This window comes from Cherax quadricarinatus, chromosome 96 (assembly GCF_038502225.1).
Source record: "Cherax quadricarinatus isolate ZL_2023a chromosome 96, ASM3850222v1, whole genome shotgun sequence".
Taxonomy (NCBI): domain Eukaryota; kingdom Metazoa; phylum Arthropoda; class Malacostraca; order Decapoda; family Parastacidae; genus Cherax; species Cherax quadricarinatus.
In genome coordinates this window covers 6,955,379-6,982,464 of record NC_091387.1, presented here as the reverse complement: position 1 = coordinate 6,982,464, position 27,086 = coordinate 6,955,379, and the positions used below count along the sequence as shown (strand labels likewise).

The 27,086-nt window shown below is 39.3% G+C and overlaps 1 protein-coding gene across 2 annotated transcripts in view; it reads left to right on the top strand.

Annotated features, from left to right (window-relative positions):
• Nucleotides 1–27,086, top strand: part of rhea (Talin_middle and talin-RS domain-containing protein rhea) — a 351,846-nt gene that overhangs the window by 279,686 nt on the left and 45,074 nt on the right. For both annotated transcript variants that reach the window (XM_070105058.1, XM_070105057.1), the window contains exons 19-25: nucleotides 595–751; nucleotides 1,871–2,065; nucleotides 2,799–2,941; nucleotides 3,218–3,341; nucleotides 4,676–4,870; nucleotides 9,107–9,265; nucleotides 11,537–11,662. In XM_070105058.1, coding sequence (XP_069961159.1) covers nucleotides 595–751; nucleotides 1,871–2,065; nucleotides 2,799–2,941; nucleotides 3,218–3,341; nucleotides 4,676–4,870; nucleotides 9,107–9,265; nucleotides 11,537–11,662 — 1,099 coding nt within the window. The remainder of the gene's footprint in view (nucleotides 1–594; nucleotides 752–1,870; nucleotides 2,066–2,798; nucleotides 2,942–3,217; nucleotides 3,342–4,675; nucleotides 4,871–9,106; nucleotides 9,266–11,536; nucleotides 11,663–27,086) is intronic.

Genomic DNA, 27,086 nt, shown 5'->3' with positions numbered 1-27,086 from the left:
CCTCCTGGGATCCTCTTCAGCAGAGGAGTGGATACCTTTTGGGATCCTCTTCAGTACAGGAGTGGATACCTGCTGGGATCTTCTTCAGCAGAGGAGTGGATCCCTTTTGGGATCCTCTTCAGCAGAGGGGTAGATACCTTCTGGGATCCTCTTCAGTAGAGGAGTGAATACCTTTTGGGATCCTGTTCAGCAGAGGAGTGAATCCCTTCTGGGATCCTCTTCAGTAGAGGAGTGGATACCTTCTGGGATCTTCTTCAGCAGAGGAGTGGATACCTTCTGGGATCCTCTTCAGCAGAGGAGTGGATACCTTCTGGGATCCTCTTCAGCAGAGGAGTGGATACCTTCTGGGATCCTCTTCAGCAGAGGAGTGGATACCTTCTGGGATCCTCTTCAGCAGAGGAGTGGATACCTTCTGGGATCCTCTTCAGCAGAGGGGTGGATCCCACAAAAAGGTCAAAATTTACAGATCATTCAACCTGTTGGTTATTACTGAGCATTGACAAGTGTTCATTACAATATAGTTATTCCTTGGTAATTGTGATAATCCATAGAGTGTATCATGAGGTGTGCATAAAGTATATGTTCTGTAAACAGTAAGCAGCAGATGTGTCTGCTGGATCAAACAAAAACGGTGGCAGAATGCGCCTTGCAGTTAGTATATGCATCCAAGGAGGCTGGTGGCAACCCTAAAGCCACACACGCTCACCCGGATGTTGATGATGCGGCTGACACCATGAAGGAGACATTACAGGTATGCCATGGTATTGTAAATGAATGTTATACAATACTGACAAGATAAAGAATTAGACACATGCATCATCTGGGTATTTTCATTTGTAGATGTTTTACCATCCAGTAGTTTTACCAGTATAAATTTGTATTGATAAAGCCACTTGAGGGCAAAAAATCTACAAATAAAGACACTCAGTTGTTATACATGTGTGTAATTCTTCACACCATGATATTCAAGAGTATTTAAATACAGAGAAGATATGGAGATATGTTGTAGTTGTTGAACAGTAGTATTGGCACACCTCTAGCAAGACAGTGATGGAGCATTGATGAAAGTGTGTCCTCTTTTTTGGGTCACTCTGCCTTAGTGGGAAGTGACCAATGTAAAGAAGCTAAGACATTGTGTAGTTTTAAAAATAGGTTGGAAAAATACATGAGTGGGTGTGAGTTGGACCTGACTATCGTATGCTACTAGGTCGGATGCTGTGCTCCTCCCTTAAGTGACATGATTGACCTGACTAGGTCAAGGTGTTGGCTTAAGCCAGTGGGAGAATTGGACCTGCCTCGCATGGGCCAGTAGACCTGTTGCAGTGTTCCATCTTTCTTATGTTCTTATGTTCAAAAAAAAATAGCATTCTGAGAGGGAGAAGAGAATGGCCAGTAATGGCAATTGTGATGGATATACAGTGGTACCTGAGTTTCGAACTTATTTCATTCCAGAATGCTGCTCGAGTGCCAATACCGAACAAATTTGCTCCCATAAGGAATAATGTAAATTAGATTAATCCATTTCAGACCCCCAAAAATACAGTTACAAACGCACTTACACAAATACACTTACATAATTGTTTGAATTGGGAGCTGTTCGAAAATCGCGGTACCGCTGTAGATGTGATTGTTTTCCTGTTATTATAACAACACAATTATGAAGCCAATAACTATTTTCAAATTAGTCAACCCAGCAGATTTTATCCCATATTTATTTTTTTATTTTTTTTTTTTTTTTTTTCAACAAGTCGGCCGTCTCCGTCTGTTAAATTGAGGGGTTTATGTTTTTTTTTTTAATACAATATTTTAAAATTGTGAAATTGTATTGAATAAAATAGGTCAGAACTAATGTTTTTAACTATTGTTGCAGGAGCTACTGCTGACTGTGGAGACTATTGCAACAGAGGCTGGTGTTGTCTCAGGTTTGGTTGAATCAATCACTACAGCAATGCATCACATTGACAGTCCATCCAGAGTACCATCAGAAAATAGCGACAGTTTTGTCGACTATCAAACACGTATGGTCACAGCTGCCAAAGAAATCGCACGACTTGCTCAAGATATGGTATGTTTACTCGTTGCCCATTGCTTCAGCAATAGTCTGACTGTATTTAAGTTTGGATATAAGAAATCAAGAGTTTCACATGAATACTCTTAATATCTCTACTCCATTTTTTTTTTAAATGTAGTGTAGGTATGCCTCTAGCAAGACAGTGGAGCGAATGATGGAAGTGTTACTTCTTTTTTTTTGGGTCACCCTACCTTGGTGGGACACAGTCGATGTGTTAATTAAAAAAAAATCTCTATTCAGGTCTCTTCCCACCTCATGAAAATGAAAAAACTGTGATATTGGGGAATAAATTGTACTGACAAAGATAAAGGGATAATTTGGGGATGAACTTCTTGATTGAAATCATAAGCTGTGGGAGCGTCAACAGTGTGTATGATGGGATTCAGGAAAACCAGCCAGTCAGACTAGTTTTGGCATCCTGTGGTTGATAGTCACTCCACTGCTATCCTGTGGATGATAGTTACCCTACTGCAATCCTGTGCCTGTACTGTGAAGGATGGGTGGGAATGTTACAATTCTGGAGGCGGGAAGTACAGTGCCTGCACTCTGAAAGAGGGTTAGGGATGTTACGGTTTGGATGGTCATCTGAACTGTCATGTCAGCATGCTTCTGGCAAGAGAGCAATTGAATGAATGATGGTGAATGCATATCCTCCTATTTTTTGAGGTCAGCTTACCTTAGTGAGAGACAGACAGTGTGTTAAAAAAAAAATATTTTATTTTTTCAGGTGGGCAAGGCCACAACAGATGCTTCGCAGCTAGGAAATCTTGGTGCTAGCGTGTCTCACCAGTACGGTTCTCTCTCCTCTGACTCTGCTGGGGCTATACGACAAACCACAAACGTTGAAGTCGGAAGCCGATTACGTAGCAGGTTAGTTAACTATACAGTCCTCTCTCTAGTTATTTACTAGACCAATTATATTTTTTTAACTCACCGGCCATATCCCACCAAGGCAGGGTGACTTAAAAAGAAAAAACAAAAGCTTTTCTTTTTAAATTCAGTAATTTATACAGGAGAAGGTGTTACTAGCACCTTGCTTCCGGCATTTTAATCACTGCTTATGACACATGGTGTACAGAGGATGGATTCTTTTTCTACTCAATCAAAATATTTGCAATTGAAGAAATATCTTTTTCATTTTTACAGTGTTCATGAGCTGGGTCAGGCATGTATTGAGCTGGTGAAGGCCGGAGGATCTTGCCAGGCTGCTCCAAATGACACCTTCAGTCAGAGAGATTTGTCCGAGTCTGCTCGTCAAGTTAAAGAGAAGGTTTGTTCCACCATGTATATCGACTTTTTATTTATACACTTAAGACTCAAATATTAATTTTGACATGAATTTTTAAACTCGATAATTAAAGCAAAATAATATTAGCTACTGTTAATAATACTCAAATAATTTGCACATAGGAGAAAGAAACATATGACAGTGTTAAGCCTTTGAGGGTGGGTGCCGTAGTATCACAGCTTTGAAGTACAGGTCGGTGCCGTAGTTCTACGTGATGAGCTGATCTCTCACATAAGCTGTGAGTGGTAAACTTGGGCCTAGATATGAGAGAATGAGTCTATGCAGTAAGTATGCTCCATATAAGAAAAATCCTCCAGCATGCAGTGTACAATGGGGAAAAAACCTCAGCGTTTTTGGTTTAAAACAGCGACTTTGCTGTGTATTGTTGTATGTTTTTTATGGTTGTTTTCTTGATTTCTTGGTCTTGTGTAACAGAATGGAAGATATGTTACAGACGTATGATTGTGATTGGTTTCAGGACTGAAAAAAACTTGAAACTGAGCTCAGGGTAGCAGCAATGTTCAATTTCTGCCGATATTCCAGAGTAGACAAATTCCATCACTCGTGCAATACACGTCTAACTGGTCAATCTAAAATGCATTCAGGAATGCACTAACGTTAGTTATACAATTATTACAATAATGCAGTAGTCTGCATAACAGTAAATCTTCTATTTCTTGTGTGAATAAAAATTCAAAATGGAAATCAGTGTAGTATAGGAGAGGCCTGGTCACGTAACTGATGAACAAAGGAAATGTTTGTTTTAGTGTCAGGAATGTCTACATTGTTTATTCTGGACCATATTTTGAAATTGGCAATTTTGTGTGAAATTAGCCAAATTACCAATTTCTGATCACTTTATTGGGTAGTTGAAATAGGTAAATGAGCAATTTCTTGTACTCAGTCGATAGAATAGAAGGCATATACTAGTGAAATTGCTACAAGTTTGGGCGACTGGAACAATGGAACTGGCCAAAAATAGGGTTCAAAGTGGGCGCAATCGTTGATGTGTAAATATTGCAGAGATCACTGACCACTAGCTTTGCGAGAGTATAATTCCATAAATTTTCCATCAAATTTCGTACTCTTGGTTTCGTTACCTTCTAAAAAAGATTCTCTATAATTTCATAAGTTTTTTTTAAATTCTTCGACCCTGAGAGCAATTCTCAGATCAGGTTCTGACCCTGAAAGGGTTAATGGATGAAATCAGACCAAAAGGTCATCATATGCTTTTCTCTCCTATGTGCAGGTTATTTGTGTATTGTTCCTGTTATGGTATTGTGCCTTCTTATTCTTTGCAATTATTTTATTTGCAGGCATCACATGTTTTGGCTGCCCTCCAAGCCGGCTCCCGGGGCACTCAAGCGTGTATCAATGCTGCATCAACTGTCTCTGGCATCATTGGTGATTTAGATACAACTATTATGTTCGCTACTGCTGGCACACTTAATGCAGAGAAAGAAGGTGAAAACTTCTCCGATCACCGCGAATACATTCTGAAAACTGCTAAGGTAACCATGAGAAGCATTGCCCAAATTGTAAAATTCGCTCACATTCTTACATTCTGAAAACTGCCAGAAGGTTTGTCATGCCGTTTGGAATGTCTTGACAAAGCTCCTGGAGAGCAAAACATTGCCACAATAAAATGTCACGTTCATTGCATCTGTGTTCATTTATCTGACAAGTGCACAGATGTCTTTGTCAGCAATTGCATTTCAAGTCTGTATAAATCCAAATTTATATTTTTTAAATGTTGTCTTTTGTCTCCCGGCTGGTTGATTTTTTGTAAAGCTTTTCTCTTTACAAAGTACAATGCAGATACAGCCTCTCCTCACCTAACGACGGAGTTCTGTTCCTAAGACAACGTTGGTAAACGAATTCATTGCTAAATGAGGAGGATACTGTAATAGTAGTGGGTTTGTGTCAACCATCCCGATATTGTTTTAATGTCACCCTTGCACCACTTATAACATTTCTGGTATATTTTTAAATGTTTATACAGTAGTGAACTATTTTTTTTTTTTTTTTTTTATTATCACACCGGCCGATTCCCACCAAGGCAGGGTGGCCCGAAAAAGAAAAACTTTCACCATCATTCACTCCATCACTGTCTTGCCAGAAGGGTGCTTTACACTACAGTTTTTAAACTGCAACATTAACACCCCTCCTTCAGAGTGCAGGCACTGTACTTCCCATCTCCAGGACTCAAGTCCGGCCTGCCGGTTTCCCTGAATCCCTTCATAAATGTTACTTTGCTCACACTCCAACAGCACGTCAAGTATTAAAAACCATTTGTCTCCATTCACTCCTATCAAACACGCTCACGCATGCCTGCTGGAAGTCCAAGCCCCTCGCACACAAAACCTCCTTTACCCCCTCCCTCCAACCCTTCCTAGGCCGACCCCTACCCCGCCTTCCTTCCACTACAGACTGATACACTCTTGAAGTCATTCTGTTTCGCTCCATTCTCTCTACATGTCCGAACCACCTCAACAACCCTTCCTCAGCCCTCTGGACAACAGTTTTGGTAATCCCGCACCTCCTCCTAACTTCCAAACTACGAATTCTCTGCATTATATTCACACCACACATTGCCCTCAGACATGACATCTCCACTGCCTCCAGCCTTCTCCTCGCTGCAACATTCATCACCCACGCTTCACACCCATATAAGAGCGTTGGTAAAACTATACTCTCATACATTCCCCTCTTTGCCTCCAAGGACAAAGTTCTTTGTCTCCACAGACTCCTAAGTGCACCACTCACTCTTTTTCCCTCATCAATTCTATGATTCACCTCATCTTTCATAGACCCATCTGCTGACACGTCCACTCCCAAATATCTGAATACGTTCACCTCCTCCATACTCTCTCCCTCCAATCTGATATTCAATCTTTCATCACCTAATCTTTTTGTTATCCTCATAACCTTACTCTTTCCTGTATTCACCTTTAATTTTCTTCTTTTGCACACCCTACCAAATTCATCCACCAATCTCTGCAACTTCTCTTCAGAATCTCCCAAGAGCACAGTGTCATCAGCAAAGAGCAGCTGTGACAACTCCCACTTTGTGTGTGATTCTTTATCTTTTAACTCCACGCCTCTTGCCAAGACCCTCGCATTTACTTCTCTTACAACCCCATCTATAAATATATTAAACAACCACGGTGACATCACACATCCTTGTCTAAGGCCTACTTTTACTGGGAAAAAATTTCCCTCTTTCCTACATACTCTAACTTGAGCCTCACTATCTTCGTAAAAACTCTTCACTGCTTTCAGTAACCTACCTCCTACACCATACACTTGCAACATCTGCCACATTGCCCCCCTATCCACCCTGTCATACGCCTTTTCCAAATCCATAAATGCCACAAAGACCTCTTTAGCCTTATCTAAATACTGTTCACTTATATGTTTCACTGTAAACACCTGGTCCACACACCCCCTACCTTTCCTAAAGCCTCCTTGTTCATCTGCTATCCTATTCTCCGTCTTACTCTTAATTCTTTCAATTATAACTCTACCATACACTTTACCAGGTACACTCAACAGACTTATCCCCCTATAATTTTTGCACTCTCTTTTATCCCCTTTGCCTTTATACAAAGGAACTATGCATGCTCTCTGCCAATCCCCAGGTACCTTACCTTCTTCCATACATTTATTAAATAATTGCACCAACCACTCCAAAACTATATCCCCACCTGCTTTTAACATTTCTATCTTTATCCCATCAATCCCGGCTGCCTTACCCCCTTTCATTTTACCTACTGCCTCACGAACTTCCCCCACACTCACAACTGGCTCTTCCTCACTCCTACAAGATGTTATTCCTCCTTGCCCTATACACGAAATCACAGCTTCCCTATCTTCATCAACATTTAACAATTCCTCAAAATATTCCTTCCATCTTCCCAATACCTCTAACTCTCCATTTAATAACTCTCCTCTCCTATTTTTAACTGACAAATCCATTTGTTCTCTAGGCTTTCTTAACTTGTTAATCTCACTCCAAAACTTTTTCTTATTTTCAACAAAATTTGTTGATAACATCTCACCCACTCTCTCATTTGCTCTCTTTTTACATTGCTTCACCACTCTCTTAACTTCTCTCTTTTTCTCCATATACTCTTCCCTCCTTGCATCACTTCTACTTTGTAAAAACTTCTCATATGCTAACTTTTTCTCCCTTACTACTCTCTTTACATCATCATTCCACCAATCGCTCCTCTTCCCTCCTGCACCCACTTTCCTGTAACCACAAACTTCTGCTGAACACTCTAACACTACATTTTTAAACCTACCCCATACCTCTTCGACCCCATTGCCTATGCTCTCATTAGCCCATCTATCCTCCAATAGCTGTTTATATCTTACCCTAACTGCCTCCTCTTTTAGTTTATAAACCTTCACCTCTCTCTTCCCTGATGCTTCTATTCTCCTTGTATCCCATCTACCTTTTACTCTCAGTGTAGCTACAACTAGAAAGTGATCTGATATATCTGTGGCCCCTCTATAAACATGTACATCCTGAAGTCTACTCAACAGTCTTTTATCTACCAATACATAATCCAACAAACTACTGTCATTTCGCCCTACATCATATCGTGTATACTTATTTATCCTCTTTTTCTTAAAATATGTATTACCTATAACTAAACCCCTTTCTATACAAAGTTCAATCAAAGGGCTCCCATTATCATTTACACCTGGCACCCCAAACTTACCTACCACACCCTCTCTAAAAGTTTCTCCTACTTTAGCATTCAAGTCCCCTACCACAATTACTCTCTCACTTGGTTCAAAGGCTCCTATACATTCACTTAACATCTCCCAAAATCTCTCTCTCTCCTCTGCATTCCTCTCTTCTCCAGGTGCATACACGCTTATTATGACCCACTTCTCGCATCCAACCTTTACTTTAATCCACATAATTCTTGAATTTACACATTCATATTCTCTTTTCTCCTTCCATAACTGATCATTTAACATTACTGCTACCCCTTCCTTTGCTCTAACTCTCTCAGATACTCCAGATTTAATCCCATTTATTTCCCCCCACTGAAACTCTCCTACCCCCTTCAGCTTTGTTTCGCTTAGGGCCAGGACATCCAACTTCTTTTCATTCATAACATCAGCAATCATCTGTTTCTTGTCATCCGCACTACATCCACGCACATTTAAGCAACCCAGTTTTATAAAGTTTTTCTTCTTCTCTTTTTTAGTAATTGTATACAGGAGAAGGGGTTACTAGCCCATTGCTCCCGGCATTTTAGTCGCCTCATACGACACGCATGGCTTACGGAGGAAAGATTCTTTTCCACTTCCCCATGGACAATAGAAGAAATAAAAAAGAACAAGAGCTATTTAGAAAAAGGAGAAAAACCTAGATGTATGTATATATATATATGCATGTGCGTGTCTGTGAAGTGTGACCAAAGTGTAAGTAGGAGTAGCAAGATATCCCTGTTATCTTAGCGTGTTTATGAGACAGAAAAAGAAACCAGCAATCCTACCATCATGCAAAACAGTTACAGGTTTTTGTTTCACAGTCATCTGGCAGGACGGTAGTACTTCCCTGGGTGGTTGCTGTCTACCAGCTCTAATATACATTATTTAGGTATGCATACTGGTCAGAGAACTCATCGTAAGTGCGAGTCATTGGTAAACAAGTACGTCGCTAAGTGAGGAGAGGCTGTATTGCATTTTCCTAGGAATTAGTCATTGTTCATTTTAATTTTCAGGCTTTGGTAGAGGACACCAAGACACTTGTGGCTGGGGCAGCATCCTCACAAGAACAGTTGGCCGTTGCTGCTCAGAATGCAGTATCAACAATAGTGCAACTGTCAGATATTGTGAAAAGTGGAGCCTCTTCACTAGGCGCCAACAACCCCGAACCTCAGGTAAAAATGTGCATTGTCAAGTTATCTTATAAATGTAGAAAATTTTTAATAATTGCAGTGTGAGGTGTTGTATATCCTAATACAGTCATGCTATGAGGAGAATGGCCCATCTTGATCTGTAACTTGAATCCAGTGCAAAACTCGTAAAAAAACACCTAAAATTGTACCCTTATCGCCCAGTGTTCATTCAAGAGTTAGCAGACTGATTTAAACTGCATGTGCGAAAAATAATATTTCTAGAATATTTCTGTTGTATTTTTGGTTTCGTATGTTAGTGCATGTAAACTTTTTGAAAGAACAGGCACTCAAGTATTAAGAATTCTAAAAGGATTATTGTTATTATTTTTTTTTTTTTCAATGAACCAGCCATATCATACCAAGGCAGGGTGACCTAAAAAGAAGAACGAAAGTTTCTTTTTTTAAATTTAGTAATGTATACAGGAGAAGGGGTTAATACAGAAGAAGAGGGCTAATTATTATTATTTTTTGCACACCAGCTGTCTCCTACTGAGGCAGGACGACCCATAAAAGAAGAAACACACTCATGAAGTTTTTCTTCTTTTTACGTTTATTAATTTATTATTATTACAGTAGTTCCCATACATCTGTGGGGATGCGTTCCAAGACCTGCCATAGATGCCCGAAACCGTGGATAGTAGCGAACCCTATATGTGTCATTTTTCATTTACACACATAACTATAATAAAGTATAATTCATAAATTATGCACAATAAGTTGAGAATTATCGCTTTTTTGCTGATGGGAAGCACTTCACAGCCTCTCTTAGGCTTTGAAAAACTGCCACCATCACAACTTTGGATTTTGGGGTTATTATTAACCCTTTTGGGGTTTCGGCCGTACTAGCACGTCTTATGCGCAGGGGTTTTTGATGTACTAGTACGCATAAATTCTAGCGCTGTCAAATCTAGTGAGAGAAAGCTGGTAGGCCTACATATGAAAGAATGGGTCTATGTGGTCAGTGTGCGCAGTATAAAGAAAATCCTTCAGCACACAGTGCGTAATGAGAAAAAAAAATTTGAACATGTTTTTGGATTAAAACAGCGACTTTGCACTGTATTTTTGTATGGTATTTATTGTTGTATTCTAGTTTTCTTGGCCTCATTTTATAGAATGGAAGACATATTACAGAAATTGAGATGATTTTGACTGGTTTTACAATGAAAAGTACCTTGAAATTGAGCTCAAAGTAGCAGAAATGTTCGATTTTTACCAAAGATCAAAAGTAAACAAATCATGCTACGTGTCCAATACACGTCAACTGGTGAGTCTAATTTTCTTTCACAAGTGCTCTGATATTATTTATATAATTTCTACACCATTTCTACACTAATGCAGTAGTCTGCATAACAGTAAATCTTCTATTTTTTGTGAGAAAAATTCAAAGTGGAAAGCAAAAGAATGTAAGAGGGGCATGGGGACATGACTAATGAACAGAGGAAATGTTATTTTAGTGACAGGAATGTCTTTCTTGTTTATTCTGGACTCTATTCGGAAATTGGCATCTTTTGAAATTTGTGTGAAATTGGCAAAATTGCTAAATTCTGACCACTGTATTGGATAGTTGAAATCGGTAAATGGGTGGTTTACCGATTTCATAGAAAAAATGGAGCTCTGGCGAAATAGTTATGATTTTTGTCGACTAGTACACTGGAATTGGCTGAAAATAGGGCTCAGAGTGGGCAAAATCGTCGATGCGTAAACATCGTCGAGACCACTAGCTTTGCAAGAGCATATTTCCATAAATTTTCCATCAAATTTCATACTTTTGGTGTCATTATGATCGGGAAAAGATTCTCTATCTTTTCATAAGAAAAAATAATTTTTTTTTTTTTTGAAATTTGGCCGACCCTGAGAACAAGTCTCTGAGAGGACCTGCCGACCCCCAAAGGGTTAAACAGAATTAAGGTTTTTTTTGGGCCACAGTAAACAGTGGATATAAGGGGGTTCTACTGTATTATCTTTATAAGTAACTTTGTAAAAGAAAAAAAAGCCTCCTTAGGTAAATAATTAGTAAAAACACGTACTCTATCTTAAATAAATCTTCAAAATATTTAAGTATTAGCCAAGTATTTTCTAATTTTAAAAAAAAAAATTCTTCTTTTTTCAACAAACTGGCCATATCTCACCAAGGCAGAGTGATCCAAAAAGAAAAACGAAAGTTTCTCTTTTTAAATTTAGTAATTTATACAGGAGAAGGGGTTACTAGGCCCTTGCTTCCTTTAAAAAATTTATTGTGGTTTAATATTTCAGGTGATGTTATTAAATGCAGTGAAAGATGTTGCAATGGCTCTGGGAGATCTGATTCATGCCACCAAGGCTGCGTCTGGCAAGTCCCTCAATGATCCTGCAATGACCTCTCTCAAGGAGTCAGCAAAGGTAGGATGACCTCCTGTAGCATTAGTAATAATGGCAGAATTGCCCACAGTATGTTAGGTAAAAGGACATGCTAATGTAACATTTCATTGTGGCAATAAAATGTTAACATTAGTTGAATTTGTGTCCATTTACCTAATGCCTTTTGTGAGATCTCTCTTAGGCTTTCTTAGTGAGGTAATGTGACACATAATAGGATAGTAAGGCTAATTGTATTGCAGTTTCTGTTATTAATGGGACCAGACCACTCCTCTTGTCGAGTGGATGAAAATAATCTATTATAAATCTGGAAAGAGCACCAAAAGTATGGCTAGGAATTGTTTTAAAAACAGATAGTGCTGTAAAATATTTACATCAGGTTCCATACACAAATAACCTGTACTCAGGAGACCGACACTTTTTTTTTTATTATTAACCCTTAAACTGTCCAAAGAAATTTACGTTCACATGTGTAGTGCTCCAAAAGTAGATCTACGTTTGTTTACATATTTTCAAATATAAAAAAAAATAAGATCAAAGTTTTTTTACACGTTTTCAAATGTAAAAAAAAGAAAAGATCTACCTTTTTTACACACTTTCAAATGTTGAAAAAACGTAGATCTACCTTTGGACAGTTTAAGGGTTAACACATCGGCCATTTCTTACCAAGGCAGGGTGACCCGAAAAAGGAAAACTTTCACCATCATTCACTCCATCATTGTCTTGCCGGAGGCATGCTTACACTACAGTTATAAAACTGTAACATTAACGCCCCTCCTTCAGAGTGCAAACACTGTACTTCCCATCTCCAGGACTCAAGTCTGGTTTTCCGGTTCCCCTGAATCCCTTCATAAATATTATTCTGCTCACACTCCAACAGCACGTCAAGTCCTAAAAACCATTCGACTCCATCCACTCCTATATAACACGCTCACGCATGCTTGCTGGAAGTCCAAGCCACTTGCACACAAAACCTCCTTTACCCCCTCCCTGCAGCCTTTCCTAGGCCAACCTCTACCCCACCTTCCCTCCACTACAGATTTATACACTCTCGAAGTTATTCTGTTTTGTTCCATCCTCTATCTACATGTCCGAACCACCTCAACAACCCCTCTTGAGCCCTCTGGATAATAGTTTTGGTAATCCTACACCTCCTAATTTCCAAACTACAAATTTTCTGAATTATATTCACATCACACATTCTTCTCAGGCATGACACCTCCACTGCCTCCAGCCTTCTCCTTGTTAAAGCATTCATCACCTATGCTTCACACCCATACAGGAGTGTTGGTATAACTATACTCTCATACATTCCCCTGTTTGCTTCCATGGACAAAGTTCTTTGTCTCCACAGACTCCTCAGTGCACCACTCACTTTTTTTCCGTTGTCAATTCTTTGATTCACCTCATCTTTCATAGACCCATCTGCTGACACATCAACTCCTAAATATCTGAATACAGTCACGTCCTCCATACTCTCTCCCTACAATGTTAGATTCTGACTTGCACCATTAACTAGGCATTAACTAGTTATTGGTGCATGTCGGTCCAAAACGTCACCCTAAGTTTTATTCTTCTGTGTGCGGGTTGTATTAATGTTGGTAGAATTACCGACAATATGTTAGGTAAAAGGACACAAGTGCAACTACTGTGACATTTTATTGTGGCAACGTTTTACTCTCCAGGAGCTTTGTAAAGCCGTTACCTTGATTAGTTGCACTTGTGTCCTTTTATATATGTGGGTTATTTGTGTATTTTTCCAGTCACGGTATTGTGCCTTTTTCTTCTTCATAAAGTTCTGTATGTGGCTGAATGCTGTCATGACTAAGCAGTAGCAACAGAAATAAAAAGTACAGTACAGTGGACCCCTGGTTTATGATATTATTTCATTCCAGAAGTATGTTCAGGTGCCAGTACTGACCGAATTTGTTCCCATAAGGAATATTTTGAATTAGATTAGACCATTTCAGACCCCCAAACATACACATACAAATGCACTTACATAAATACACTTACATAATTGATCGTAAACCGGGGGTCCACTGTATTTTGAGAGGAAAATAATGGAAGATATTTGGGTGTAATAGTAGAGGTTGTTAGTAGGGTAAAATAAAGTCAGTATAAATTTGTCTTGAATCTCAAATTCAAAGAGCTGTTTATTTTTTAGCTTTTTTAGTGAAATCATTACCATCCTGTGGATGATAGTCACCCCAGTGCCATCCTGTGGATGATAGTCACCCCAGTGCCATCCTGTGGATGATAGTCACCCCAGTGCCATCCTGTGGATGATAGTCACCCCGGTGCCATCCTGTGGATGATAGTCACCCCAGTGCCATCCTGTGGATGATAGTCACCCCAGTGCCATCCTGTGGATGATAGTCACCCCGGTGCCATCCTGTGGATGATAGTCACCCCGGTGCCATCCTGTGGATGATAGTCACCCCAGTGCCATCCTGTGGATGATAGTCACCCCAGTGCCATCCTGTGGATGATAGTCACCCCAGTGCCATCCTGTGGATGATAGTCACCCCAGTGCCATCCTTTGGATGGTAATCACTACTGGAACAATTGTAGAAGTCTTCAAGAGGAAACTGGACAAGTATCTTCACCAGGTGCCAGATTAACTAGGCTGTGATGGATATATGGGTCAGCAGGTCACCAACAGCAACAGCCTGGTTGACCAGGCAAGCACCAGATAAGCCTGGCCCATGACCGGCCTCCAAGGGTAGAAAAACTCTCCCAACTCATCAGACATATACAGGAGAGAATTTAAATAAGTTGACTTAAATACCTCAAAACCAAATTTAATGGTATTTATTAAAACGACCACAAAAATGTTAAACTGCTATTCAGTATTGATAAAGAAGAACTAAGCAAGATATCACTGTTTAATATTGACAAAGAAATGGAACTCAGTAAGATATCTCTTAAGATATTGAATTGATGTTCTTAAGAACCAGCCTAATGGTACTTGAACATTTTGAAGACGACCTTGCACCCTCTGCTAGGAGAAGGAAGGACCTGGCGGGTGATGCCACTCGGAACTCATCGCTTGAGGTACTCGCTTAGTTTTTTTTTTTTTCAACACATCAGCTGTCTCCCACCAAGGCAGGGTGACCCCAAAAAGTGAAAGAAATTCTTTCACCATCATTCACACTATCACTGTCTTTGCAGGAGTGCTTGGTTATAATAATAATGATAATAATAATTGAGGTGCCCATGGACAGGTAATCTTGGCAGCATTATCACTGTTTGAAAATATAAAAATAAAAATCTAGAATGTCAACATGGAGTTCCGTATACTATACACGGCATATATAAGACCAACATTAATGTGGTATCAAATAATTCACTCACTAAGCATGTAAAGAAATTTAAGAGAGTTTAAATATTTGGCACGAGGACAATTTTTTGGAACTAAAGTAACTGGATTAAGCGGCTACACTAAGAGAGCGGCACTGTACGACCCCGATGGTTTAGTGCTTAGTTTTGATTATAATAATAATGTACTAAGAGAATTAATTTTTATATTAATAGGGAAAACAAGACGCAGAGAGAACATAGTCAGAATGTAGAAAATAGCTAGGAATAGTGTATTGATGAAGAGGATACACAGGAGCTGTTGGAAAACTGAAACTGTGCACATTTAAGTGAGCCAGAGATTAGATCCATAGGAGTGTCTGTGTGTATGTTTGTGTGTGTATATGTTTAGTAATAGATAGAGAATAGTCTTCAAATTTGGGAAAGTCTGGTCCTTAACCTTGTCTTTTAAGGGAAAGAGGAACATTCAGATGTCAAGGTAGATAATAGAATTTCTTTATATTCTGGGGATGTTTTTAAGCAAGACATAATTACAAAGCTACAGTTTTTAACCCAATTCCAGTATTCTAAATTTGGTGCTTATCAAGGAAATAGAATGAACATAATTTTAGCTTAAAGTTTTCAATATGTCTTGATCCATTTGTTATTAAATGAATATTTTTATTTTAAATGTTGGTGACCCGTGTATATATATGTTTACTGTGACGTGCCCCGTGCTGCTGCATGTAATTTTTCTTAATGATTAGCTTCCTCCTGTGTATCTTACTGGTGATTGATGGTGTTATTTTGCTAGCTTTAATTTCAACTGCAAGATTTGGATCTCTCTTATAATAACAATCAACATAGACTCGTATATCTTGTATTCGTAACAGAATTATCTCAGTTTTTAAGGATTAACCATCATTAATATTACTTTTTTTTTTAACACACCGGCCGTCTCCCACCGAGGTAGGGTAACCCAAAGAGAAAAACAAAAGTTTTTCTTTTTGCATGTATTATTAGTCCATAGGGAAGTGGAGAAGACTCCTTCCTCCATAAGTCATGCATGTCGTAAGAGGCGACTGAAACGCCGGGAGCAAGGCACTAGTAACCCTTTCTCCTGTATAATTATTAAATGTAAAAAAGAAACTTATGAAAGTGTTGCTCCTGTTTTGGGTCACCTTGCTGTGTGGCAAACAGCCGGTGTGTTGAAAAAGAAAAAAACGTAGTAATAGTCTTCCTTTTATGTAGTCATTATACATCACAGTTTCTTTAAGTTTTACTGTCCAGAATATCTTATATTATACTTGAGCTTGAGCTGAGGGATGACCATAGACACATCCCATGAAGATGTACACAGCTCTGACACCTTCTTTATGGTTCTTGTTAGTTGTCTATATTAACCACCTATCAACTACCTGGGAGTTACTAAGACTCCTTGTCATTTGTACATCATCAGCCAAGAATACTGTAATTCCTCTGATGGATATTGATGTAAACTTATTTTTATAAATTAGGTTTTTTGGGCGGGAAGCTGAAATGTTTTTCCAAAAAATTGTCTTGTTACCTTTGAAGAATAAAAATGCACAATACCGTAACTGGAACAATAAACATATAACCCGCACGTAGGAGAGAGAAACTTACGACGATGTTTTGGTCCACTTTAGACCATCTACAAAATCACACTAATACAGTGGACCCCTGGTTAACGATATTTTTTCACTCCAGAAGTATGTTCAGGTGTCAGTACTGACCGAATTTGTTCCCATAAGGAATATTGTGAAGTAGATTAGTCCATTTCAGACCCCCAAACATACACGTACAAACGCACTTACATAAATACACTTACATAATTGGTCGCATTCGGAGGTGATCGTCATGCGGGGGTCCACTGTATATGTTAGTGTGACTTATAAATGGTCTAAGTCAGACTGAAATGTTGTCATACAGGTTATTTACAGGTCACACTAACATGTTATTGTGACTTGTAAATGGTCAAAAAACAGACTGAAATGTCGTCACAAGCGCCTCTCTTCTTCATGCACGTTATTTGTGTACTGTTACCATTGTTCAGTAAGTAAATTCATCTCTTTCCATAGTATTGGATAATCTTCTCTTGGCTTAATTTCTTCTTCTGCCATAAACATTTTAGTTTCAAACTTATTTACTTTTCTCCTCTATTTTTTTCTTTTTTTTTAATCTTTTTCATCAGTTTTCTACTTTAATCATCCAATTTTTATTGAGTAATATTGAAATGTGTTTATGAATGATCTAGTTAGTAAAATATAAACATTAGGATAATTTGGTAAATTTTTTGGTAGTAACCAGGGGAGACTTGCGTATATAAACACTATCTTCTGTGAATGGTTTTTATGATTTTTATTATTATTAAACTTAACTTGAAGCTCTACTAATATAAATGTGAGTTTAGCTGCTTATTTGTTAAAAGAAAATAAGTATATATACTAATTTTAGCTAGGAGTCTAGTTAGTATTTTTTTCTAGGATATGCCATGAATTTTTAGCTAATATTAAGAGTTAGCATTTTTTAATGTGGTTAATAATAAACTTTGTAGAGGAGAATATATGAAAGTTTCTTATAGGGAAGAGTAAGTGCAACTCTTATTATTTAGTAATAAATACTCTAATGTTTAGTGGAATTTATTGCCACAGGTTTAAATTTTCTCTATAAATTTGTCCGTGATTGGATAAATCACGGTATAATTACTGCAATAATAAATAATGATTTTTTTATGTAATTTAATGTATGTACTGAACCCTGTTAATATCTAATATGTTAGCACTTTAGAGTGACTAATATATGGAATGTGCTGACACTGCATGCTACCCGGGAGGGTGGACTTTTGTATGGGATTTATAACTGGGCTTAAACACATTATCTGACTTCCTAAGTACAGAAAATCCTCACCTTACAAACACACTGGGGCCCTCCTGAATTGTGTATGATATTCATAATACAGGAAGTTTTCAGCTTACAAACATGAGAATCTTCTGTATTGTGTATACTGATTGTATTGTACACAGTACAGGTCCCCAACGTGTTCACAAGATGAGGCCTTTAATTTCCCACCCTAACATTTACACTTGTCGAGTATTATTACGGCAGAGAACCGAGATTTAACCACTGATTAAAAGTCCACCTTCTCCCAGTAGAATGGAGTGTCTGGTCAGTCCTGGATATTACATAACAATGTTGTGGTTTTAGGATTTACATAATGAAGTGTGGATAACTAAAGTGTAATGAACACTTGTCAGTACTCATTAATAAAACACATGGAGACGGAAACTCAGGAGGATGATTGATCTGTATATTTCAATCATCCTCCTGGGATCCTCTTCAGAAGGGAATCGAAATATACAGATCAATTAATCTCCTGAATTTCAGTCTCCATGTGGGTTTTTATTGAGCATAATGAAATATTTTTCAAATTAAGTAACTAAGAAACAATAAAGCTGGAATTCTCCAATAAATTAAATGAATGTTGTCTATTCATTATAAAAGCACTGGCTTTTAAAGTCAAGAAGCTAAACACAAATCTGGGTTCTCTGCCGAGCAGGGTTGGTCTGACTACTATGAGTCGGATCGGGAGTGGCTCATGTCGGATCAGGAGGAGGAATTAATCCGTCTGCTCTCCGTAGAACACATCCCCGATAGTCGTCATCTGACCAGTGATATTTTGATCGAATCCACTTAACATAGACCTATGACATATATATATATATATATATATATTTTATGTACATGACCCAAATGTGTGGACATACACACCTCTGGGTTTTTAAAATCTTTGTGAGGGTTTTTGAGCAATACCCAGTTCCAAGGATGTCCTGTGTGTCCAGACCCCAAGGTCTGGACACACAGGACATCTTTGGAGAAACCCTTGGGGGGATTTTGAAAGCCCAGAAGTGTATGTCCACACATTTGGGTCACCCTGTATATATTTTTTTTTTACATGTGATACTATCTTCACCAATCTTGATGAAATATTATTAAAATAAAAACTAAAATCTGTAGCACAATTAACACTAAAGACAGGAATCCAGGAGCATTGCTCTGCCCCTGTAACTGCAACTATAAACAGTAGTGACGGACATATAAGTCGTCATTCTTTCACTCACACGTACTGCATAGTCATGTTTCCCAAATTTTATATAGATATATGATAGACTAACAGAGGTTAAATAGGAAAGAAAGGGTTAGATGAATTGCCTATTTCTAGATGGTAAAAAAAGTCTTTGATACAATACTACAAATGTTAATGGGAGAACTAGACAAGAAAATGAGGATAATAGGAAAGGTATTAGTGTGCTGAAGATAACATACAAACAATAGAAGGATAAAAGTTGGTGGAATAATGGTCGAAGTATCCAAGTGTAATCAGTGGAGTTCCAGGTGGGAGAGTGTAACCTGTGGAGTTCCAGGTGGGAGAGTGTAACCTGTGGAGTTCCAAGTGGAAGAGTGTAACCTGTGGAGCTCCAGGTGGGAGAGTGTAACCTGTGGAGGTCCAGGTGGGAGAGTGTAACCTGTGGAGTTCCAAGTGGAAGAGTGTAACCAGTGGAGTTCCAGGTGGGAGAGTGTAACCTGTGGAGGTCCAGGTGGGAGAGTGTAACCTGTGGAGTTCCAAGTGGAAGAGTGCAACCAGTGGAGTTCCAGGTGGGAGAGTGTAACCTGTGGAGTTCCAGGTGGGAGAGTGTAACCTGTGGAGTTCCAGGTGGGAGAGTGTAACCTATGAAGTTCCAGGTGGGTGAGTGTAACCTGTGGAGTTCCAAGTGACAACAGGAATAAAATCCTCCTCCTCCATGTCCTTGTTTTTGGATGACGAAAAAAATGAGAATGCAAACTGAAGATGATAAAAGTAGTCTGAAGATAGTCCTGGACACACTTCAGTTAGGTTAGGCAAAGTTCGTCAGGAAACAGGACAAGGGTCTCAGTCATATAATGACCCACAGCTGGAGCATTTAGTCATCTGACCAAGGCCTTCCACTGGCTTACCTCTCCACTACTTTAAAAATTAAGGTTATAATTATAAGCATAAGTTTATAAGCTCTCACACTTCAGTATTGTTAAACATATGGCTGCTGGAGTTTAATCACACTGAAACTATGGTTATGGTGTTGTGAGATGGGGAAAGGAAACCAAATATAGAAAGCTATCTGTGGAGACTCTTATGGAAAAGTTAGAGAAAGTTATATAGAAATACACTTTATCATGCATGAACTTGTCCCATGTAACACATACAGAATAACATCAACACAATCTAGGATCACAAATAGTTAGAAACCTAGAAATAACACAAGCTAGGATTACAATAAGTGAAACAGACATTTAAAACACACTACTGTTGAGCCCCGCCTATACAGCAGGTTAGGTTCTGGGCTACTGTAGGACCTCACTTATACAGCAGGTTAGGTTCTGGGCTACTGTAGGGCCTCACTTATACAGCAGGTTAGGTTCTGGGCTACTGTAGGGCCTCACTTATACAGCAGGTTAGGTTCTGGGCTACTGTAGGGCCTCACTTATACAGCAGGTTAGGTTCTGGGCTACTGTAGGGCCTCACTTATACAGCAGGTTAGGTTCTGGGCTACTGTAAGGCCTCACTTATACAGCAGGTTAGGTTCTGGGCTACTGTAGGGCCTCACTTATACAGCAGGTTAGGTTCTGGGCTACTGTAGGGCCTCACTTATACAGCAGGTTAGGTTCTGGGCTACTGTAGGGCCTCACTTATACAGCAGGTTAGGTTCTGGGCTACTGTAGGGCCTCACTTATACAGCAGGTTAGGTTCTGGGCTACTGTAGGGCCTCACTTATACAGCAGGTTAGGTTCTGGGCTACTGCTATAAAGGGAAAATCACTGTAAAGTGAAACACAGCCTTTTTTCACTTTCTGTTGCAATAGAACTAGGCCTAAAAAATACATATACAGTACACACATTACTTAAAATATTTTCATTCTTAGGTTATAGTGAGTGGTGAATATATATATTATAGGAAGTCTGAATAAATGAAGAATGATTATAATTGAAAACCGCTGTATTAGTGAAGCGCCGTAAAGCGAAGCGCCGTAAAGTGAAGCACCGTAAATCAAAGCACCGTAAATCGAAGCACCGTAAAGCAGGACTTGCCTGTCATTCAGAAGTGTGACCCATTACTCAAAAAACTGCAGTAGTACGATTGCAATAAAAAACACGGACCGGGTGGGGTTTGAAGCCAGGTGAGGCCTGAAATTTAGTGGCTAATGCACTGGCCTGTGGATTTTAAGATTCACCCACCATGGGTTCGAACCCCACTCAGTTCATGGTTTGTAAGCCATTCTTGATATGTGGCACTTGCATGAGGGCCTCACACTGTTAAATGTAAAGCTGGAGAAAGGGCAAGTCATTGCATAGGAATTGGTGCTTGAGTTAAGGCACCAATTCCCATGCAGAATTGTGAGAACCAGGTCGTATTTCACTGGAGGAGTGAAGAACTAGAGGAAATATGATCACAGCATACAAAATACTTTGTAGTTAGTTGTTGCAAAATTGCGAGAACTAGTTCGTATTTAAGAATAATAATAATAATAATAATAATAATAATAATAATAATTTTATTTTAGTTAGTACCTGACCAGCCGAGCTGTGTTCGTACGTCGGGTTGCGTGCAGCCAACAGTAACAGCCTGGTTGATCAGACCCTGATTCACCATGAGGCCTGGTACACATCAGGCCACGGGGGCATTGACCCCTGAAACCCTCTCCAGGTATACTCTAGGTATACATGTGAAGGAGTGAAGAACTAGAGGAAATATGATCACAGCATACAAAATACTTTGTATTAAAGATGGGGTAAACAAAGGATAGGATTTTTTACTCACAAAATCATAACACGACTGTAAACAAGTCATGGAATGGGTGGAGTTTAAACCCATGGCAAATTAGTCATAAAACTGGCCTTTGAGTTTTAGGATTCACTTGGTATACCTGGAGGAGTATACCTGGTGGAGTATACCTGGTGGAGTATACCTGGTGGAGTATACCTGGTGGAGTATACCTGGTGGAGTATACCTGGTGGAGTATACCTGGTGGAGTATACCTGGTGGAGTATACCTGGAGGAGTATACCTGGAGGAGTATACCTGGTGGAGTATACCTGGAGGAGTATACCTGGAGGAGTATACCTGGTGGAGTATACCTGGTGGAGTATACCTGGAGGAGTATACCTGGAGGAGTATACCTGGTGGAGTATACCTGGAGGAGTATACCTGGTGGAGTATACCTGGTGGAGTATACCTGGAGGAGTATACCTGGTGGAGTATACCTGGTGGAGTATACCTGGAGGAGTATACCTGGAGGAGTATACCTGGTGGAGTATACGTGGAGGAGTATACCTGGAGGAGTATACCTGGTGATGGACCGTTCCTGCAGCCTTGTCCATAACCAGGTTCAAACTACACTAGTTACATGGCTTGGTAGGAATTTTACCAAGGATGCAACAAAAATAAGTGGGCATGGGTATAATTGAAAACCTCTGCATTAGCAAAACGCTGTAAAGTGAAGCACTGTGAAGTGAAGCGCTGTAAAGTGGAACCTACTTGTAACCAGTTGTTGCGCAAGTGTCTCGTTTATCAACTTATCAGTTTTCTACACTGTTTATTCAAACATTGCTTATTATTGTCTTTTTTCACTGTTTTTATTTTTTGTCATTTGAAAAATTCTAGATTTGTGCAATTTTTTGTCCTCGTGTGTTCATGTATATTGTATATGCTGCATGTATGTTTGTGTTTGTGTATTTTCTGCATGTGTATTCTCTGTACAAGAATGAGTGTTTGTTTATGTGTGTGTGTGTGTGTGTTTGTGTGTGTGTGTGTGTGTGTGTGTGTGTGTGTGTGTGTGTTGTGTGTGTGTGTGTGTGTGTGTGTGTGTGTGTGTGTGTGTGTGTGTGTGTGTGTGTGTGTGTGTGTGTGTGTGTTATTACATGTTTGTGATAAACGAACAGGCATGTGCTTGCATCCTGTTTAAAAAAGACCTGCCTAGCATGGGCCAGTAGGCCTACTGTGGTGTTCCTGCATTCTAATGTTCTGTAATTTAAGTCATTTTTCTGTTTCCACTAGTCATTTGCACACACACTACCTTCTTTTTTGAGCCTATGCAAATGTTCTATAATTCCATTTGCAATTCTTCCTAATAATTTTTATATAAGGCTCTTTCCTGAATTTGGAGATATGGCATCTAGTTTTCATTATTGCTAATAATTTGCAAATTTCGTGTATGTGTGTGTACTCATCTAATTGTGGTTGCAGGGGTCGAGACTCAGCGCCTGGCCCCTCCTCTTTGCTGACCGCTACTGGGTACTCCCTCTCCCTGCTCCATGAGCTTTGTCATACCTTGTCTTAAAACTTTGTATTGTTCCTGCCTTCACTACATCGCTTGCCAGACTATTCCACTTCCTAACAACTCTGTGGCTGAAGAAATACTTCCAAACATCCCTTTGACTCATCTGAGTCTTCAGCTTCCAGTTATGACCCCTTGTTTCTGTGTCTCATCTTTGGAACATCCTGTCTCTGTCCACCTTGTCTATTCCACGCAGTATTTTGTATGTCGTTATCATGTCTCTCCTGACCCTCCTGTCCTCCAGTGTCGTCAGGCCGATTTCCCTTAACCTTTCTTCGTAGGACATTTCCCCTAGCTCTGGCACTAACCTTGTTGCAAACCTTTGCACTTTCTCTAATTTCTTGATGTGTTTGTGTGTCTGTGTGTGTGTACATGAATTAAATTTACATGCATATGTGTACTGAATGTAAATGATTAGATATGTGTGTGTATTTGTTATGTATAATTACGTTTACATTTCTGTTAAAATATTATGTAGGCAAGCCTTGTTATTACGGCGTTCACTTTAAAGCACCTTGCTAATACAGCACTTTTCAGTTATATTCATGTTTATTATTTTTGACACTTGCCGTGCTTTTAAGATGGATTTCGGCAATTTAAAAAACAAAGTACTTGTTAATTTTAATTTTTCTTCATTTTTTTAGGCCTGGTGCTATTGTGCACTTAATAAATGATAGTGTGAATATGTTTTTAGGCTCTTATATGCATTGGCAAGTGAAAAAAAAGGCTGTGATTTGCTTTAAGGCAATATTTATGGCAGCAGCCTGAAACCTAGCCCACCATATTAACAAAGTACAGTGGACTCCCGCTTTACGGTCACCTCCCAATGCGACCAATTATGTAAGTGTATTTATGTAAATGCGTTTGTATGTGTATGTTTGGGGGTCTGAAATGGACTAATCTACTTCACAATATTCCTTATGGGAAAAAATTCGGTCAGTACTGGCACCTGAACATACTTCTGGAATGAAAAAATATCATAAACTGTGGGTCCACTGTAGATCTCAATCTTAATTTAAAGTGCTGCAGATTGTATGGGTGACCTTGTCATCTGAAAACTGGAAAAAAAACAGCCGTGAAACTAGATTTGTGTGTGTGGAAATTAATGTAAACTAAGAAAAGATTTTTAGCAATTTCTTTTTAATATGTATAGTGTTTTGAGGCTTATTACTTTATGCAATGTTTCGTATGTTGTTTATAAACAAGAACATTGGTAACACTCTTCTGTAGTTCATCTTGGCAGTGCTTTGTATGTTCTTCATAAACTAGAGTATACATAGCACTCTCTTGTAGTCCATCTTAATATTGCTTCAAACATTCTCCATAAACTAGAGTATACATAACACTCTCCTGTAGTCCATCTTAATATTGCTTCAAACATTCTCCATAAACTAGAGTATACATAACACTCCTGTAGTTCATCTTGGCAGTGCTTTGTATGTTCTCCATAAACTAGAGTATACATAGCACTCTCCTGTAGTTCATCTTAATATTGCTTCAAACATTCTCCATAAACTAGAGTATACATAGCACTCTCCTGTAGTCCATCTTAATATTGCTTCAAATATTCTCCATAAACTAGAGTATACATAACACTCTCCTATAGTCCATCTCATCAATTTCAGGTTAGATTATATATCACATGATTGAAAGCTGTACAGCAAGGCATCGTTAGTGATATTCAGTATTCTAATTGTGTATTGTGCATTGGATCATCTCTAGGAATGTTGACAATTCTCAGCCACACGTACACTGTATTTAAATAAAAAGAACTCACTTGGGGATGTTTAGAGTACAAAATGTTGCTAATGGTGTCAAAAAATTTTAATACAGTAAGTAAATTTACGTGATAGAAAAATAGTGTGGACCCCCCGGTTAACAATATTTTTTCACTCCAGAAGTATGTTCAGGTGCCAGTACTGACTGAATTTGTTCCCATAAGAAATATTGTGAAGTAGATTAGTCCATTTCAGACCCCCAAACATACACGTACAAACGCACTTACATAAATACACTTACATAATTGGTCGCATTGGGAGGTGATCGTTAAGCGGGGGTCCACTGTAGTTCTATTTTGATAATGTTCTGTTGAGAGTTGAATATTATTGGCGAAGAAATATTAAACATTTAAATGTCAGGATTACAAGACTATTTTGTTAAAATAAACAGTATCATGACTGGAATTGACTCATGAAATCGCAATACATAACACAATTGCAAACAAATCATGGAATGGGTGGGGTTAGAACCCATGGTGAGTGAGTCATAAAACTCATGAAATCATGAGTCATGATAACGGCTTTGAGGGGACCTGAGCTAGAGTTTGCCACAGCCGGGCTGGTGGGAGAATCATCTGTAAAAACTTGCATTTGTGGTCTCAGTGGTGGGCTATGCTACCCTCCCTATGGGGCATAAATATACCTAGTTTGATGAATCTTATTGTAGCCAGGTGGCCCACTTGCCATGGGTTTAAGCCTCACTTGTGCCCTGGTTTGACTGGAATTATTGTGGCTTCATCGTGTAATCACTGTACAGTCAGCTCTTTTAAAAGCTCCTCTATGTAATGTGAGTTTTTGTAAATGCAGTTTAAAAAATCATCCAAAATTAAGTCGTATACTACGAATGCCATCCCTCAAACTATTCAGCTTCAGGACCTGCCTAGTATTGGCCAACAGGCCTGCTGCAGTGTTCCTCATTTCTTATGTTCTTATGTTCTTATTGTTGTATGTACAAAAAATCCCACTACTGTAGGGCCCTGCTTGTACAGAAGGTTAGGTTCCAGGCTACTGTAGGACCCTGATTTTACAGCAGGTTAAGTTCAGGACTACTGTAGGGCCCTGCTTGTACAGCAGGTTAAGTTCCGGGCTGCTGTAGGGGCCCTGCTTGTACAGCAGGTTAAGTTCTGGGCTACTGTAGGGCCTTGCTTGTACAAAAGGTTAAGTTCCGGACTACTGTAGGGCCCTGCTTATACAGAAGGTTAAGTTCTAGGCTACTGTAGGGCCCTACTTATACAGAAGGTTAGGTTCCAGGCTATTGTAGGGCCCTACTTATACAGAAGGTTAAGTTCCAGGCTACTGTAGGGCCCTGATTATACAGCAGGTTAAGTTCTGGGCTATTGTAGGGCCCTGCTTATACAGAAGGCTAAGTTTTGGGCTACTGTAGGGCCTCGGTTATACAGCATGTTAGGTTCTGGGTTACTGTAGGGCCCTGCTTATACAGAAGGTTAAGTTCCGGGCTACTGTAGGGCCTCGCTTATATAGCAGGTTAGGTTCTGGGCTACTGTAAGGCCTCGCTTATATAGCAGGTTAGGTTCTGGGCTACTGTAGGGCCTCGCTTATATAGCAGGTTAGGTTCTCGCTACTGTAGGGCCTCACTTATATAGCAGGTTAGGTTCTGGGCTACTGTAGGGCCTCGCTTGTATAGCAGGTTAGGTTCTGGGCTACTGTAGGGCCTCGCTTGTATAGCAGGTTAGGTTCTGGGCTACTGTAGGGCCTCGCTTATATAGCAGGTTAGGTTCTGGGCTACTGTAGGGCCTCGCTTATATAGCAGGTTAGGTTCTGGGCTACTGTAGGGCTTTGCTAATATAGCAGGTTAGGTTCTGGGCTACTGTAGGGCCTCGCTTGTATAGCAGGTTAGGTTCTGGGCTACTGTAGGGCCTCGCTTATATAGCAGGTTAGGTTCTGGACTATTGCTGTAAAGTGAGTCATAACCTTTTCACTTTCACATACATATAAAAGCCTGACAACATGTTTACACTATCAT